The sequence below is a fragment of the Micropterus salmoides genome, unplaced genomic scaffold (assembly GCF_014851395.1).
Source record: "Micropterus salmoides isolate LMB-PRFRI ecotype aquatic unplaced genomic scaffold, ASM1485139v1 Ms_hic_scaffold_2, whole genome shotgun sequence".
Lineage (NCBI taxonomy): Eukaryota > Metazoa > Chordata > Actinopteri > Centrarchiformes > Centrarchidae > Micropterus > Micropterus salmoides.
This window is the reverse complement of record NW_024041150.1, coordinates 23230257-23249567: the sequence shown is the minus strand read 5'-3', so window position 1 is coordinate 23249567 and position 19311 is coordinate 23230257. Positions and strand designations below refer to the sequence as shown.

Here is a 19311-nt window from a genome sequence, read left to right as displayed (position 1 = left end):
ACTGATATTGAGTTGCAGCTCCACTAAAATTCATAACAATGGAGTTTGAAAATATTATTTTGACTGGATGATATTTCCAAGTGCTGTAGGCAGGTCAGTGATGCCATTTTTAAATGCAGCCACTGGGGGCCACCTAGAGTGTATAATAGCATATCCTTGCTGTTTCCCTTTAAGTTTCAAATCCTCGTGTAAGCAGTGAATAATCTCAAGGTAGCCTGGAGGAATCTTTGAAACATTTTGTTAAAGTCTTTCAGAGAAAAGAAGCTTTGCTCAGATTTTTTATTTATTTATTTTTTGATGTGGAGGAAACAGCTGTCCTCAAGGAAGCCGCTCGCTTTAATGGTTACTCATTTAAATAAAACCTGAGGTGCTTCTGTCCTCCACACATCCCCTTGTATTTTTCTCCCGGATGGCCTCCAATTCAGTTTTGTCAGAAAGGCTCTGCCATCATATTAAATATTCGTCATGTTCTCTGCTTGTTGGTCATGTGTGTTGCTTTTAGAAGCCGCCCCTGCCCTTTCTGCAGCTAAATAGCCACCACGGGTCGAGCCTTCGCTGCACTAATCAAACCTTCTTAGCACCTGCCCTCCCTCAGGTTAGAACGCTACCCCATGTCTGTGTCTGCCTGCCTGTGTCTTTCACTCGACCCGTACTCCTTTTGACTTGCCAAGAAAACAATGAAAGATATCCTGCATGTGTTTGTGTGGAGTCTTGGTTAAACAATAAAAGTCTGCATGTAGTTTCCCATTATTAGGGCTTTTTTATGCAGTGTCAAGATAGCCATGAGTTGCATAACAATGTGTGTTAATTGTTCCAAATACTAAATTTCTTTACAGTAAACCCCTGCTGTCAGAGATGACCATTATTATCCTAAGCTTCTGAATGTGTGTGTGTGCTTGCATGTGTACACCCACATATAGTATGTGTTTATGCCTTATTTGAATCTATACTTTTCTGTCATCTGTTTGCATATGTTGCCTTATTTATATCTCTCCTCCTGTGCTTTGCCGCGCCCCTCTGTTGCACCAAACAAGAAGTAAAACCACAGTAGAGGCTTTTACCATAAGTGCATTTTATTTTTCTTCCAGCTTCGAAGGTCCAATTTTTCCCAATTATCCCTCAAACATTGTCCCAAGTGTCTCACTGCCAGTGTAAAGAAGACAACTTGATGCGACAGTCGGCACTCAACACAAATGCTATTATTTGAAGAACTATAAACTGCAATATCTTTTTTGAAAATGCCAGACTTTTTGGCGAAACCTTTAAAGCTCAATCACTGGGGATAAATGGTCAAGCTTGGATGGACATGTGGTGCTGGATAAGCTGTTTCACTCAACACATCAGTGTTTTGGCAAGGTTGCGCCTCTGTTTGTGTGTGTGCCTTAGTTTTTTTCAAGCTCCAAGTTAGCTAAAGACAAAAAGTGAATGTTTTTTTTAAATGTATTTAAGAAAAGTGGATTTTTTTTCATGAGTAACATTTATAGACAGATGGTCTTTCATGATACAGCATATGGTACATGAGACTGGTTTAGTCATTCTGAACACTTTGTATGAATGTATTCATATTTATGGGATTTCTGTCTCTGCATTACTCAGCAATAGGATACAGTATCTTTCACTTTCTGGTGACACTGAAGTGAATATTGCGAATTTGTTCTCTATTTGTGAGTGATTTACCTTCATGTCTGTCTTTCATGAAGCAGACATCAATAACAGACTCCAGTGCGGAGAGAGCAGAAGCTGTGAAAAGGGACAACAAGGACAAGGTTGGTGTTTCCAATTACCCTTCACTGACAACTATATATATATATATATGTATCTAGTGTTTGGCATTTGTTGTTGTTTCACAGTCAACTTTGGGGAAGTGTTGCTCACTGCAAGAGGAACAAGGTTTGAAATATTAAGAATGTTTCAAATCAAATTCAGTAAAAGCATTGGCACATTTTAGAGTGAATGTGTACAGCTTTTCCCCATGAACTCGAGATATGTTGACACAACACTTACTGATGTAAGTATCTGTCAGAAATGTGTTGTTTTCTAAAGTTGTTGCCCTTTGTCTCCTCTCTGTAGGGGGGTGACAGTCACAGTAGACTTTTCCTCCACCTCTCCCCAACTAACCCTTTCACTCCTACCCCGTTTAAGGTTTGTGGGTCTCTGTGTTGCGCTTTCCCTTTTCTGTGTGTGCCTGTGCAGATGTCTTTAATGTGCACACTTGTACATGTCCTAACATCTCCTCCATCTGTTCGACATCCTTTGTGCATTTGTGTGAAATCAGAACATGTTTTGTCATTTTGTTTGTTGCTTTCATTTTTAAAAAACCCAACAGAATCAGTACCCAGTTTAATATTTGACAAAGGCAAATTTTAGATTTTTGGCTTGTTATCATGTTTGTAGACAGGTTTTGTATTTAAAAAGAACAATCAGTAAAGTGTGATTTGTTGCTGTTGGTTTTCAGGTAAGTATACATATGAATATTCGATTTAAGTAGTAATTTCATGATTTCATGAAGTAATTACATCAGTAATAATTAATTAATGTAACTGCAAGCATCATTTTATTATTATTTGATGTAGTTGATTGACCTAGTTCTGATTTGAGCCTCTTGCATCTATATTTATTTCTCAGCCTAAAACTAACATAAACAAACAGATGAAGCCGGTAATGTAAACCAAGGCTTCTGTTGTTTACATCAACAGCTCCCGTGTGGCTTCAACTCTTTATAAACTTTACATCAAGTTGATTCAAAATTAAATGCAAAGATAAAACCTTCTCCTGTTCTCTTTAACTTTCACTAATAAACTATTTTCAAACTCCATCTGTGGCTTGACAGCCGGCGAAGCGTGAGGCTGCGAAGGCATCTCCCACCAGCGCTGTCCTCCTCCTGCCAGTGGTGCCCCATGTGGGAGAGACTGATACAGACACGCTGACAGAGATTCCTGGCAGACCTGCTGAGGCAGAGGAGGAGAGGAGAGGAGGAGGAGGAGGAGGATGAGTTTGGATGCAGCTGGAGTGAGTTCACTTTTGTTTCTAAGGGTGCAATTATATGTTCTGTTTTGTTATATTTGTGTCATTGGTTTATTTAAGCATAAAGTGAAAAAGCTGTTTGTGTGAATGATACTTGCATTATATACCTCTGGAAGTTTCACATAACTTGAAACAATTAACGGAGACACATTATATTCCTTTACACTGTAAAATGCATTATCTCTCATTGCCACTAGAGGTCTCCCAAGTTTAATGTTTGTCTCACCTGCTCATAAATCCATCCAGATTCGGCAATAAAAAAACACTGATTCACATGCATGAGGTGGTCATACCTCAGCAAAGCCTGAAGGACTCAATGTCCCAATTAAGCTATGCATCCTGCAGACGCTGTAATGTCAAATGTAGGATGAACTCACCGGGTCACATTCAACTCAGACAACCAGCATAAAGGACAGACTTCCAGCCTCCAAACACCTGGGACTGTGGCGAGTGTGTGTGTGTGTGTGTGTGTGTGTGTGTGTATGTGTGCGCCCATCCTGCGGGGATAAGATTGATGAGGCTGGGCCCGGCGAGGTGAGTTGTGGAGATTAGTACAGGACTGATGGTTCAACAGTGGCAGGGAGCCCAGAACAACAGGAGCCCATTGCTCTGAACAGTGGCTATCTAACACACCAGAGACAGGAGAGGTGGAGAGAGAAAGAAGGGGAGGGGGAGGTGCAGGAGGGAGAAGGGGAGGGATATCAGTAGAGACAAGATTGAGTCAAAGAGATAGAAGGTGAGACGAAAACAGAAAAAAAATCCAGCAGTCTGACATTTAAAACTTTCACCATTTACTTTCCGTGCCTGTGCATCTTAACGAATCCAAACACCCGCCTCCTTCTTTGAGCAACACGACGTGAACTGATAGAGAGGCCCAGGCTCAAAGACGTATCTGGCGCTATTCATCAGTATTGTCAGTTTACATCTGTCTGCCGTGATTCGCCCCTGTCTCTCTCTCAGAGAAAATAATCCAGCGCTATGGCAGCCTCCCAGGTGTTCTACACATGATTGAGCTGGAGAAAGGCAAGACAGGCCTGGGCCTCAGCTTGGCCGGGAACAGGGACCGCTCTCGCATGAGTGTGTTCGTGGTGGGAATAGACCCCAACGGGGCGGCCGGCAGGGACGGGCGCATGGTAGTGGGGGACGAGCTGCTGGAGGTAACGTGCACAGATTGCGGTTCTCAAAGTTGGCAGGATATTTGACTCCTTATATAATCTAGAATTAAAACATATTATATCATTGCTTTTGATGTCACTGTTTTGTATTACATATTTATTATTGGAGAAAAACTCAATTCTATTTTCTACTTTTTTTTCCTGTCAGATCAATGGGCAAGTCCTTTATGGCCACAGTCACCAGAATGCATCCTCCATAATCAAGAGCTCTCCATCTAAAGTCAAAATTGTCTTTGTCAGGTATAAAAAAACACCTTTTCTATTAAAGCTTCTATGAACAAATTTCCATGGCAACAGGGGCTGCATTTCATTTTTCAGACAGTGCTAATAATGCAAACCTGACATGAGAAAGTTCAAGTCTGTTGTAATGCTATTCAAAACTCAATAGAGGGAGCCAGTGTAATTCAACAGAAGGGTGCATTTGAAGGTGAAGTATTATCATCCACATTCAGTTGAGAACAATAGATTCTTCCTCATGCACATATCAAAAAAGGAAAATAATTTGTAAGCTTAATCAACCACAGTTTTTCCATTTTGTCAAAAACTGTATTAAACATTTTTTAAAACCTTAAATCCAGGTGACTTGTCTATGAAAACAGTGATTTACCCACCACTATAGCTGTATCCCAAATCCACACTACATACTAGTTCTAAGCAGGTTCTCTGTAAGTAATGTGGTAAATAGTATGCACACTAAAAAGCTGGATTTTAAGTGCACTGTTGATGTATGCTATTCTCCCACATAAAGGAAACAATGGTGAAAAAACTTCAGAGACACAAAATACAGATATAATAATTTTGGAAAATATTTTGCTCTCTCTTTGTTAGCTGACATAACAGCACAGAGTCGTACGACACGTACGACCCTTGACCCCCCACCTCCGAACAATCTTTGCCAGGATCACACTACTTAACCTTCCACTTAACTTGCATCCCTTTCCTGACCCCCCCCCTTTTGAAAGAGACACTGTGAATCAGCACATGTAAATCACGGCTCCCCTATCAACAACGCAGAGGAGCCCAACGATTCACGTGACTTATGACTCTTTGGAACAGGAACACGGAGGCGCTGAACCAGATGGCTGTGGGACCAGTGAGAGAACACGAGGGAGACACAGAGGAGCCCCACACTGAGGTACGACTGTGCTCATGACCACGCACAGAACAACAGAACACACACATGCACAAGCGCCACAACAGACAAACATGCAGATGTAGGAGTGTGGACAAGCTATGAAACTCACACACAAACTGTTATTAGAACTTTTAGAAAAACCCTTATAAAAGTCTATTTTTGCTCTGTTTCACGCTCCTAAATTGTTTTCATGTATGTTTGCTCATAAAATTTCTCTTTGTGTGGTCCTGGAGATCCCAGCCTCCAAAGCCTGTGTGTAACTCCCAAGATAACCAAAAACCACAAACAGTGGTGTAGACACACAAACACACTTAGTACTGTACTCCCACCAGCCAGCACACAGGCACACAAGTTTCGGTTATTTACTTCATACTGTACCAACTACTGCCTGTTTCTTCACAGCTAGAAACAACTGCAGCTAATGGCGATGCCGATACTTCCAGTTATGTGCATCACATCATAAAGCTGAAGGTGAGATACACAGTACACGTCACTCAAACACACAGGAATCTTGTTCTTTTGAAATGCCAAAATAAAGACTAATAGAGAGAAAGTCTTGGAAGCAATGCAATAACGAGGGAGGTGTGCACAAAAAAAAGTCAATGGGGTATGGCAGAGAAAGAGAGGGGGGAGAACACAGGAGCAGTCGAGTCTGACAAGCTGCCAGGAAGAGAAAAGACAGAACTTTGTCAAATAAAAGGGAATGAGTAAAACAGTGAGTGAATGGGAGAAGAGCAGTTCCAATGGGACAAAGGTTCAGTTCACCCAAATAATAAAAAGAGGAACAGATTTCTTACCCCTTGCGGTGTTTACTTTCAAGCAATGCATATTTTTTTTGCCAAGCTTTTCAGATGTCAAGCATTGAAAAATATCAGATTTCAAAAACTCTGTTCACAGTGAAGTCTGTGGATTACTTTGAGTTTGACCACCACCAATGAAATTCCATTGAGCTCAAACGTATTGCAGAGAACTCAGGGGTCTCACCAGGGGGATAACTCAAAATCTTACCAAATAAACTGAAAACAACTGCATGACTACAGGCAACAAGAGGTTATTTAGAAAATATGCCTTTTCTGATTCCGGTGAACTGACCCATTAAAAAGAAATAAGACAAAGCAAGTGAAAAAGGGAAGGAGAAACAGGGAATGCAACACTGTTGGAAGTTATAGCACTTGGATGAGAGCCCCATCAAGGCGAATGGGAATGACAGTGTAAATGTGGCAGCATACGGGCAGCTCATTGATGTGAATACACAAATACAAAAGTCCTCTCTGCAAACAAGAGATCAGAAGTGGGAAGATATGAGGTGAAGCTGGGGCTAATTATCTTTGCTGTAGCTGGGGCAGCTCTAATATTTAGCACATGTTAAAGCTATGGAAACAAGATGCATGTGTCAGTCTGCATGCTTTTGCTCCACACAGTTGCCATGTTCATATGTTCTGTGCTAAATGGCATCATTTTAAACCTTATTTATGCACTAATGCTGTGGTTCTCCCACAGGAGGACGGAGGACTTGGCATCACCTTTGTGGAGGGAAACACTGAGAGTGGAGTTGAGATTCAGAGTATATCTGAGGTGAAAGGACATACGGGCAAAGTATGTGTTACAGTCTGCAGCTAATGGTTCATGGACCTTATAAAATGGATTTCTAATCAAAAGTGTGATCTTCTCCATGCAGGAGGGCTGCATGAAACCAGGGGACAAACTTTTAGCTGTGAATGGGGAATCAGTGCTAGGCTACACTGTGGAAAAGGTACCGTCATTGGAAATCAAAGTATTGTGTTTCCTTTAAAAGCAAGGCTTTGCCTAATAACGTTCAAATGCAAACACCATTATTTGCAATATCTCAGATGATCTGAGAATGTTTTCATCATAATTGACGTGTTGTTTTCTTAAGACTAATTTAGAAAATGTAAAGATTGAGTCTGATTAGTAATTCTGCTGTGTTTTAGGTCAATTCTCTACTGAGAAAAACCAAAGGCCCAGTGAAGCTAACCTTCTCTACAAATGAGACCTTCCCCTCCTTCTCCTCTCCCCAGTCAACCTGCCAGGACAGGAGTTGCTCGGATGACGTCCTTGCCAGCCTACCCAGCATTGCTAGTGCTGCCACGACAACCACGAGTCAAACAGAGACGGAAGCAGTAACTAGTGAGTCTGATTACAATGACAAGATTTTCTTTACTAGCTTTTAATATCTAAAGATTGATGTAAGTTTGCAAGTTTTTCTTATTTAGGATGAAAAATAATGGCTCAATGGACTTACTTAATCAGACAACTAACCCCATTCCTGCTTACAAGATAAATAGATTTTTTTTTACAGTATATCTAACATCCTTTGCTTCCACTATTTTAGGTCAGAGTCGCTCATCCACCCCTTCCACTCTGGCCTGTGACCCGGCGACCTGTCCCATCATCCCCGGCTGTGAGACCACCATCAACATCTCCAAGGGCCGCACAGGCCTGGGCCTTAGCATCGTGGGAGGCTGTGACACCCTGCTGGTAAGAAACCAAAATATGAATTCCAGTCTGCTAATGAGGCTGTATCAGTTTACCAAAGAGCTATTCAGATAAGTGAGGAACCATTACTAGTGGGTATTCACACAAAACATTCTTGAAGTATGACACGGCTTTCTAAAAGGAATAATTGATTTAACAACTCAAATAAGGTTAATGCATTACGTTTTTGCACTTTTTACAATCTACAATGCTTTTGTTGGAATGTCCTGTACATTTGTAAGATATAACTGTACTTTTAAGTGCAGTTACCACCCACTTAGAATTACCTGGGTTGTGTACAACCCAGGTTCAAAATAGCTGTGGCGGCTGAAGAATGTAGGAAATGATGTTGTCACAGCCTTCCTCCTCCTCCTCCTGCCCCTGCCGTCCTCTCCTCAGCCCATCTATTCTGTCTGCTCAGTCAGGCTTGGGGGAGCAGCTCTTTGTCTGGCCTCGGCCGCAGCAGACAATATCCAGCCCAGGAATGTAACCTCTGAACCCCAAATGACACGCACACTGGAACGCTGAGAAAACATACTAGAAGTCAGGAACACACAGACACAAATTAATGTCTGCCTGCAGTCAAATGCAAAAACACACACTTACACATCATTTTAAAACCATTCTCTCCTCCAACATAGTACATCACCATTTTTTTTTTTTTTACTATCCTGTATCCTCCAAATCAATATTTACTGTTCTTACTTCATGTCCCACAGTTCCTGTTCACCGTCTTGCCCTATTATGTACTTATTTGCTCTCTTTTTTTTCTCTCTATCACACCAGGGGGCCATTATTATCCATGAGGTTTATGAAGAAGGAGCAGCCGCGAAAGATGGCCGGCTTTGGGCAGGGGACCAAATCCTAGAGGTGCAGTATAATGAGCATCACACATGACCTAGATAAAAAGAGGCCGACTGAGACGTGGCTGCCTGCGGAGTTTTAACACGAAAGCTTGGGTTTCCAATTTTCCAAGTCAGGGATCAAATAGTTTGACACTACAAAAGTGTGTGATAAATTAGTTTATATGCATCTCAAATATAAATCTTATCATTATCTAGATTGAAGTGAGTAAACAGTCAGGGGGAAAGTAACCACCGGTATAAATCCTGTATGCATTATGTTGAGAAACAAGTTAAGTGTCCCAGCTCAACTTGGATTTGCCCTGTGTTTGACCTCATGCTTTGTCTCAAAAGGAGGGCAGGGGTGGAGCTCAGGAGTTTAGTTGTGGCAGCTCAATCAGTGGACCTGAATTGAAAGACACACACACACACACACACACACACACACACAGTCCTTATGACTTAATTGCCCTCTGCAATTCATTTCTGTCCCCGAGCCAAGCCGTTGTGTTTAGAAAAGAGGGTCAGAGAGGAGACATGAAAAGAGCATTTTCCCACTCCACCGCAATGCCATTAGCTGGGGAAAATCCTTTGCATGTCCATAGCAAAAGATGATGCCCCCCCCCCCCCTTTAATGTGGGAAAAAAAACTTAAACTGACCACTTGAGCTTCTTACAGACTTTTGTGGGAAGGCTGCTTTCCTTTAGTAAAATCCAAGTGTTGAAACACCAGCCTGTGTTTTTTATATTATGATCCAGTGTTCAGATATCTCAGCAGTTTAGTTTCTGAAGAAGAAATGTGACCTTGGTGGTTAAAGGAAAATTCCGTTTACACATTAAATCAGGCTTTTTATAGTCTTCCCTTGCATTCACTTTATATCAGGAATGAAATAACGGGGCTGTGCTACATTGCAGAATGCCCCAAAAATGGAAATTTACCCAAACGTTGTTGTATTTTTGAATTTAAAATGAAAGTGCGGTGCATGTTTGTATTAATAAGTATTATTTTGAAGACATTGGGAGTGTTGAAACTGGCACTTTCTTTGCTGTAACAGAGTAGGCTTCTGTTTGCCGGTTGCTCTTATAAAAAGAGGCCAGTGGTCGCTGAGGTAACCCCACGTTGCTGGAGCACACTAATACTAATCTCCTATTCTCTTGTCACAGGTGAACGGTATCGACCTGCGTGAAGCCAGTCATGATGAAGCCATCAATGTGTTGCGGCAGACCCCGCAGAGAGTCCAGTTGACGGTCTACAGGGATGAGGCCCAGTACAAAGAGGAAGACCTGTGGGACTCGTTTACTGTAGAGCTGCACAAGAAGCCTGGCCAGGGCCTGGGCCTGAGCATTGTAGGGAGGAGGTGAGAGAGGAGTATTATTAGCACTACAGCTTAGTGCCTAGTATTTATTACAATGCTGAACAACACTTTACATAGAAAGATAGTTGGAAGGGGGATTTTCCATTAAAAAGCCGAGAGTAAACTTCGCAAGTTGCTTTTTGGGATCATAAAAAGAGTTAGCATGTTAGGAATCTTGATAACCTTTAGTATACAAGTATAAGTAAAAATAACTAGGGATCGACCGATATGTTTTTTTCCTGGTCGATGCCGATTATCTGTAAGCAATTAGCCCGATGACCGATATTTGGAACCGATATACATACAAACCGATATACATACAAATCTTGGTGTCAAAATTTAGAATAACAAATACCAAAATTAAACTTCATTATCATGTTTAATCTTTATAAATTGTAAATTAAATTAATTAGAGATCCATCCCAGAGATAGACTTGTAAACTATGAGTGATAAATTATCATAAACTCTTTATCGGCTGCCAGTTTTATTGTATTTATTTTATATTATTAGGATTTTATTGATACATTTGATACTATTTATTTGTTCTGTTCTTTATCTATATTCTTATTGGTTTTTCATTACTAAATAATTGCCTTTAAAAATCCAATTTAATATTTTATTATAACTAACTGTTTTCAGATAAGCAACAAAAGTTTACAGCAGCAAAGTCACTTTAAAAAATCAGTATCTCAGTGGAAACAAATATAACTTGAAAAATAAACTATATTCCTGACATCAAAATAGGGCAGACATCAGTCACAATCAGCCGTTCCTCCTCCTCGTCCCTCGGCTGCTGCTGTTAGAGAGGAGCTGGTTTTTCTCAACAAGCAGCTGAGTTTAGAAGGATTTGCTAAATTTTAATGTACGTAGCATCTCGGCTAAACAGACTACAGACAGAGAGATTTCGTTTTAGCTTGTTTACGACAAACTAGCTATTAGCCGAGCTAGCACATGTGCTTGTGTAAAACCCAAACAGCTGCGGTGGATGAGACAGAGCAGATTAAAATATCGCTGCTCGTTCCTGTTTGTTGTACTGATGCAGTATCAGCCTTTTACTAGTACTAGTATTGCTGGGTTTTCTGCACTGACTTACAGTGGATAAACTTCTGTGATCTTCGCTCACTTCGGCCCTTGTGTATGAGCGTAGGGGAGGGGCTGCAGTATGCTCATTCAGATGGCTGCTTCCACACAATAGTCAGTGTTGATAGGCTATTACTCGTGACTTGTAACCAATCAGCTAGTACTGTGGGCAGGACATTGCTCCAGTAATTATATCGGCTATCTGTTTTTAAAATGATCGATGCAGATTATTATAAAAATGCTGAATATCGGCCATGATAATCTGCCAGGCTAATTATTGGTCGACCCCTAAAAATAGCTAAAAAAGAAATGCTGAAGTATTAAAATGCTGATATTTTTTATATTCATTTTATTGTATTTGACTTGTCTCTTGAGATAAAAAAGTCAAATGAACAAATCTGTGAACACTGACATACATAGGGTCTTATTCATCGTTTTTAGTCATTGTTATCACAGTTACTGTCTGTAGTGGTTGTTTGTTTATTATTATATATGGCTAGAAGTCCTGTATACACTCCATTTGTTGCATTTTATTTAAATGTAGCAATGCCTACATGTATCGTGCCTGTCAAATAAATGTATACATTTATAAATAATAAAAAAAGGGTGGTAAGTAGATATAGATTGGTATTGGTAATATAATGGACACACATATATTCTAATTATAAATGTAAGAGTCAGCATAGTTTGACAGTAACTGTATGACTTTTCTTTTTAATGCAGATCTCGGGAACAGAGGTAATCATTAAAAGAACTGTGTGTGTAGAGTGTAGACAGTTAGAGAAATAGAGATCTTACACATACACACACACACACACACCAAAAAAGATAGACTCAGCTTTTAGATTTGTCCACTAACGAAACCATACATAGTTCAGACCATATGTGATGCCACCTTGTATTTGTTTTACCGCCTCAGCATAACTGGTCTAAGTTCAAATGTTAAGGTGTTATATTTGGCATTTACATTGTATTCAGGAAAATTCTGACTTTCATGCACAACCTGTCTGTGAGGTGACGTCATTTCAGACTAACCCTAATGAGGACATACAAAGCTTCTAATTAGCCATCTGATCATCAGTGGCTGTAAACAGTAGTTTGCTGAATCTGGGAATGTTGCTGCTTTTGTTCCCATTAGAGCCATAGTGGGGGACGTTTTAGAAAAGGATGCGAGCTGGCAAACTGTAGACCGTCTTAGACGTAAAGTCAACTCGAGCGTCAATTCTTGCAATAGCATTTATGGGTTAACGGCTCGTGTGGGAAAAGGCCTGCTGGTGAGGTGATTGATCTCACCTCTGGGATAACTCAAATGGAGAAACCATGCATCCTATGATTATGTGTATGTTCATATACCTTTGCATTTGTCCAAGTGCATAAATGTTTGTGCCTAAAAAAAAAAAAGACAGTTTTCTTTTAATGTAGTTGTAAATCTTTGCCTCTGTCACGGAGGTTTTGCTACACAAGCAGAAAAAACAACAAAAAATGCTCAATAAGATGGAAAAGGCAGCAACACAAGAGACAGCCTAAAACCCTTGGCTAAAGTGGAAAGTGCAAGCTAGCAGTTAGTGGTGAGGAGTTGTGACAGCCAAGTATCTCTGGCACTGGGGACCGAGTGGGATCGAGTTGCCTCGCTTCACAGCTTCTGCTCGTGTTAGTTTTATCTACGTGGAGACTGGCACTTAAGATATGCAAAAGAGATGTACTTTTGGAAAAGAGGAGCTTGGATTTGGGATTACCGCTCGCTGCTTTTTTTTGGCAGACAATAGAGCCTCAAATTGTGGTGAAAGCGGTAAGATGGGACAAGCAAGTGGCAAACGTTTGTGTAGGTGTAGACACCTGTGAATCAAGCAAACAAGCCCCCAGAAAATGTAACTTACAAGAGGAAATGAAATAACGGTTAGTTAAAAACCCTGTAATGTCATGTGAAATAAGTCAGTATTGTGCCGCCATTAAAGGAAGTATTCTAAATAATCACTCACTTTTTGTGCCTGACTGCAACATGTTCACCGTGAGGATATGCAGGATTCAAGATGGAAAACACATTTATAGTCGCAGTTGGGGGGTGAACACACTCTTTGCTATTAAATATTCCATTTTACCAGCTGTTTGTCTGCCACTTGCCAAGGAGCACAAGCCACGTTTGCGCAGAAGTTCATTGGAAAAATGTGAAACTGAAGGATCAATAGCGTACCATCGATTACACAGAAGTCAGCAGAATAATAGGATTAAATGACTAGTAGAGTAAAATGGCTCTTGCCAAAATAAAGACACACACAGTACTACATGTTACAGTATTTCACCGCAATGTCTCCTTTCCTACCCAGGAATGACTCAGGAGTGTTTGTGTCCGATATTGTGAAAGGAGGTTTGGTGGACACCGACGGCCAACTGATGCAGGGCGACCAGATCCTGTCAGTCAACGGCGAGGATGTCAGGTCGACCACTCAGGAGGCCATGGCTGCACTACTCAAGGTACATCTATCACGTTGGCCCTCAGAAGGAAGCATAGATAGTGAATGACCCATCTGCTTTAAACTGTGTAAAAAAGTATGAGCCTTGTGTTGCAGTGCTGTGTGGGGCCTATAAAAATGGAAGTGGGGAGGTTTAAGGCAGGCCCGTTCCACTCTGAACGCAGGCTGTCTCAAAGTAGTCAGGTACTGTACAACTCTTTACTGATGAATAGAAATCACCATTATGTAGTCCGTGAGCACAGTGAAAGAAAGGAAGCAAGAGCGCCGAATGTCTTTGTTTCAGGTGAGTGAAACAGGCAGCTCCAAGGTGGCCTCTCAGTCATGTTCAGACTATGGAAATCTCCCTGATGACCCTGACAAACTAAGTCTGGATTGTAAGTATCCTCAGAGCTGATATTAATTCATGAAGCTTATGAGTTAGGCAGCCACAGGGAAAATGTAAATTGTGTACAAGACATCCTATGTTCGCTTCCTTACAGCTCCGGAGCATCAGGACACCAGAACAGTCGAGTTCACTAAAGGTCCCAATGATTCTCTGGGTATCAGCATAGCAGGCGGCGTGGGCAGCCCTCTGGGCGATATACCCATCTTTATTGCCATGATGAATCCCGTCGGCGTGGCTGCTCAGACCCAGAAGCTCAAGGTATAAGATTTACACTTCGCTCTCAGTAACCTTTTATCTGGCTTCCAGAGCAATACTACACTAAGAATGTGCATACCAGTAATTCTTGTGTGGGATTTAATGTGAATCTCAGTTATTTACAGCAGTGTCATTCCTACTCACTTTACACAGTTTGTGAATGTTAAATCCTCCCAAAGGTCAAGAGCCTACAGCCTTTAGCAGTGACCTTGGTTAAATGACAGAGAAGTGACAATTGTATCTCTGTGTGACGCAGGCTGGAGGAGGACAACAGCCATTGCTAACACGGATAATAAATCTCCCACTCCTGCATTCATATCATTAAGCCTACAGAAGGGGCTTGTTGAAATGAATAGGGGCAAATTTTGAATAGTGCATTCATAATGCTTTATCTTTTCAGCTGGAATGAGAGATGAAAACGCTACATAATGAAATTACTCAGCTGTACGTAAGCATAGTTTTGCTTTTGTATGGTGCAGTGAAAACCATTTTCAAATGGTATTAGCCAGCGTCTCATATCCTGTTATAATGCAGAGTTCTTCAGACTTTGTGAAGTAACATTGATATCATATGCATCACATAACAGCACATCTGCAAGCTTTCCATACAGATTTTTACTGTAATAAATCTTTTGAGAGTGTTCATTTTTTAAAATAGGTAATAGAGACAATTTTTGTTACGTTTTCATTGTTGTTACTGTTCCAATCCTCACACGGATGTATTGCAAGCATGGAGCTAAATAGAGATGTGCAAAGAAACCCGGAGTCCTTTTAAATTGTGCTAAATTCTCACTTTTACAGATTGGGGACCGAATTGTCAGTATCTGTGGAACCTCTGCTGAAGGCATGAGCCACTCCCAGGCTGTCACTCTGCTAAAGAACGCCACGGGCACAATACAGCTACAGGTCAAAAAAAGCACACACAAACATACACTTGGTCACTCACCCTTTCTGTTCTTTTTAGATAATCCTGCAGACAGTTGAACACCATTCTTTACTTTATCTGTGTACAAAGTTTTCACCTGAAAAGAACAGCTGCCAGCTGCAGACTTTGAAGTACCATAAAACTTGTTTCCCCTCATCCTGCACTACCACCATGCTTGTCAGTCTTTATCTTGCAAGTCTACCGTGCCATAAAAATGTGTGGTTGTACGTGTGTATTTTCATGCACTGCGCTAGGTGGTAGCGGGCGGTGACACCACTGTGACGGGTCCCCCACAGGAGCAGGCAGCCGGAGGTTTTACACCCAGCTGTATCTTCCAGGATGACCTCGGGTATGAACTGGTTATTTTAACATTTTTTGATGTGTTGTAACATCTGTCGTTCCCTTATAATATCAGTCTATCTAAGGGACTGAATGGAAATTATTAGCGTCGGTCACAAAAGGGGAGAGTTATGTGTTTGTTTGTTGTCTTTCGTTTGGCTGAAGGGGATGTAGTCTAAAGTTTTTGGTGAGCAGCAGAGGCTTTTTCACTGACCACTGTCAGTCACTGACAATGGTAATAACTGTTCAGAGTGGCTGGAATATGCAGTAAACAGGACTCACTTTTCAATGTTCGCCATCATTTTTAATGTGCTTTTAAGGTGTTTTTTTTCTACATCAAGGGGAAGATCCCTGACTATTTTTAAAGGAGACCTATTATGCTTTTCCTTATTTTATATCTATAAAAAAAAAAAAAAAAAAAAATATATATATATATATATATATATATATATACACACATATCTTATCTACAATGTTGGATGTTCACGTTAAACATGGCCAAAGCTTAAAATAACGAGGTTATAGTATTTAAAAGAAACCTCTGTGAGCAAAAACCTCAGATTTCCTTCAGTTCTGAATGCTCTGTTTTGAAGAGCTCCGTTCTACGACATAGACAGAGCCGGTATTCCACATGGGTCATTTGCTTTGCAAAGCAACAGCACAGCAACGGCAACAACAGCCTGGTAACATGCTTCAGGTCTTGGCCAATGAGAAGACAGTGGGCTTTGAGGTGGGGGCCTTAAAGAGACAGGAGCATCTACAGCTTGTTCCAGACAGAGGCTAAAATTAAGGCCTACATGAAGAGCCTGTATAAGACAGTAATTTTTATTTTGAATCATGAAAAGCTGCCATACAGGAGTCACAGAACTACAATATAGGGCTGGAAAAGCAGTGTAATAGGTCTCCTTTAATACTGGTCAGGGAAATTGAACCATGAGGTTTAGCCCCCCTCCACACTCCAATAATTTCCACACACTGTCTCCATCAGCCCACCTCAGTATAAGACCATCACTCTTGGAAGAGGACCAGACGGACTGGGTTTCAGTATAGTCGGAGGGTATGGCAGCCCCCATGGAGATTTGCCGATCTATGTTAAAACAGTGTTTGGAAAGGTAAATGGCAAATTTACTCCAGATCTCCATTTTATGTTTGCAAAATTGACAAATTGTGCGTTATTAATGAAAACTCCATTTGCGTGCGTGTGTGTGCCCGTAGGGAGCAGCGGCCGAGGACGGCCGTCTGAAGAGAGGAGACCAGATAATGGCCGTTAACGGGCAGAGTCTGGAGGGTGTCACACATGAAGAAGCTGTCGGCATCCTGAAAAGGACCAAAGGAACTGTCACACTCACTGTGCTATCATAAACGTGCATATGCAAACACTCACAATCACACACATTATCTTCACTACATACACCCAAAATTAATCCACATCTATAAAGATATAGAGACTATCAATAGGATAACTCAAACCAGCAACATTTCACACCTACAAGATTGTGCTAACATCACCAGATGTTCACCTGTGAAAATATGCACACTGAAATATGAACAGCCATACAGATGATCATGAAGCTTATTCCTGAATCTAGCGTTGAACACTGTGATCCACGTAAGCCTACTGCAGCTCCACATATGTATCGCTCCAAAAATAGTATGCAAAGTAGATACAAATAACCGTTTTAATTAGTTGTTACATGAATGTCAAAGAGGTTGTAAATAGTATTAGAAACAGAGGTCAACTCATCGTTTCATTCCATGGCTCTGGTATGAAGTATTCACTGGAAATTGCGGCTCAAGTATTTTGCTGTTTCCTGTATTGAAATGAATGGATTGTGAGATCAGTGTTTTACAGCTGAAAGCATCCCAAATCAACAACTTCTACAGTGAAAAAAACTATTTTTACAGTCTGGGGTCTACTGATAGCAGCGACCTCCTACTAAATTCAGAACATAAAACAGCAAGAAAATGCCCTCGAAGCATTATACCAGATTAGCAGGATCTACCTAATGGCTATATTAGCTGATAATAACATTATTTGTCTTTTATATTGCACTGCTATGGGCAATTCATCATCCCAATTTTCCTGAAAGGCTGATGCTGCTGTAACTGGTTAAGTCACTGTAGGAGTCTGATATTGTAAATACACAGTGTGTTAACACTTCCCTGAAGGGAAATATGTGTCTTGGTCCTTACACTAAGAAGGTTTGAGTGTATACGGTTGTGTGTGTGTGTGTGTGTGTGTGTGTGTGTGTGTGTGTGCGTGAGACCTAGAATGTAGTGCTGCTAAAGCTGAGGTATTATGGTATGGTATTATGTCACAGTATTTGGATATATAAAAAAGTATTAATTTGTGTACACTTCATGAAAGTGCACAGAAAAGTAAATGACCTGCTATTTTGGTTGGAATGGATGAGCTGGTTCTTCCTAATTTGAACTGGTCAAATGATTATATAATGGACCTGAGCTAATTTTGACCTTATTATTTACCCAAAACAAAGTCATGTAGTGTGTCGTTTTTGAAATCATTAGGGCATATGTTGTGTGGTCTAGTTTCAGAGAAAGTTGTCGGTTCTCTCTTATCACCTTAAATAGGTGATAGTACTAGTACTGTTAATGTAACAGTATTTATTCACACTGAATTAAATAAAAGTGACCTTTGGATTCAATCAATGTGCTCCATTTTTTTTCACTTTGTCTTATACTTTACTGGTCCTTGTTTGCCCTAAAGCAGAAAGCAGAAAGCAGCTTTCTTACAATAAATGACAAAAATATCAGTTAAAACATCTAATTAGGTCCACCATGAAAACTAGCTTGTTAAACGGCAGCAGGACTATACACTTAAATATTAATAGAATGTTCTTAAATGATACTGATGATAAATGAAATGTTATTAAATTGTGTTGATAATAAATGATGATGATAATAGTTAAGCATTGTGAAATGCATGGCAACTTTCCATGTTCACCAGCTGTTAGTCAGTCTAACTGCTCCTTACTGAATGCTTGGGTTTTTATTGCACAATATACATCACATCTGGCATATATCACCTAAATACATCTTCTGTCCGGGAGATAAAAGCAATGTTCTGTTGCCGCAGGTCAAGTTTAAATTAAATTAAGCTAAAAAAGAAGCTAAAACTAGATGAAATTAACAAAGATTTATAGATATGGGATAATACGGCCATGTGGAACAGCATGTATGGTCTTGCTTGAATAGACTCTCTGTTGTCACTTGAGACTTAATAAAGCCTGGATATAGAGAGACAGAACCCCCCATTAAAATATGGCATCCCATCTGTCTGTACACTGAGGAGCACAACTGCTTCACAGACTGTCACATGGTTTGTGTGGAGTCCTATGCATGAAGTCCATTTCTTAAGTCGGTTTACAGCAAACATGGGGGTTACCAATTAATCACACGAGTCACGCAGGACCTTTGAATTTCTTTGTCTAATTAGGTCTGGGGTTTGTGAAGCTTCAGTAGGCTGTTAGAGAAGAACACTGTACAATTTTTATAGCAGAAGTACATGTTCAACTGTTGGGTGACTCCTTCACCCCGAGGTCAACACCCAACACAGTTACCTGCAGCTGCTGCTAGCGAAACCACAAGCTAGTTAGCGCCTGCGCTGGACAGCTGAGCTTTCCTCAAGCACCTGTTGTTTTAATGGCCCCAGTGGGTTTAGAGGTTACCCAGCCTCCCTCCAGGCTCAGGAGACTCTGGATGGTTTACCTAAGGCTTGTCTACACAAACCTTATAGATGTGAGATCACTCACATCTTAAATGGCTTGAATGTAGGAGAGGGTGTAAAGTTTCCCGGACAATGGCGCCAT

The 19311-nt window shown here is 40.7% G+C and overlaps 1 protein-coding gene across 1 annotated transcript in view; it reads left to right on the top strand.

Moving 5' to 3' along the window:
- LOC119911863 (multiple PDZ domain protein-like) overlaps window positions 1-18147 on the top strand; it is a 50799-nt gene extending 32652 nt beyond the window's left edge. Inside the window, 23 exon segments of the mRNA XM_038730837.1 lie at window positions 503-595; window positions 1701-1766; window positions 2071-2142; window positions 2831-2967; window positions 2969-3009; window positions 3985-4181; window positions 4348-4439; window positions 5256-5334; window positions 5737-5805; window positions 6835-6930; window positions 7013-7087; window positions 7287-7482; window positions 7688-7833; window positions 8617-8700; window positions 9836-10029; window positions 13432-13579; window positions 13675-13761; window positions 13862-13952; window positions 14058-14221; window positions 15019-15123; window positions 15397-15491; window positions 16470-16593; window positions 16697-18147. Of these exon segments, the coding sequence (XP_038586765.1) occupies window positions 503-595; window positions 1701-1766; window positions 2071-2142; window positions 2831-2967; window positions 2969-3009; window positions 3985-4181; window positions 4348-4439; window positions 5256-5334; window positions 5737-5805; window positions 6835-6930; window positions 7013-7087; window positions 7287-7482; window positions 7688-7833; window positions 8617-8700; window positions 9836-10029; window positions 13432-13579; window positions 13675-13761; window positions 13862-13952; window positions 14058-14221; window positions 15019-15123; window positions 15397-15491; window positions 16470-16593; window positions 16697-16843 (2598 nt within the window). The 3' untranslated portion in view covers window positions 16844-18147.
- The last annotated feature ends 1164 nt before the right edge of the window (window positions 18148-19311 follow it).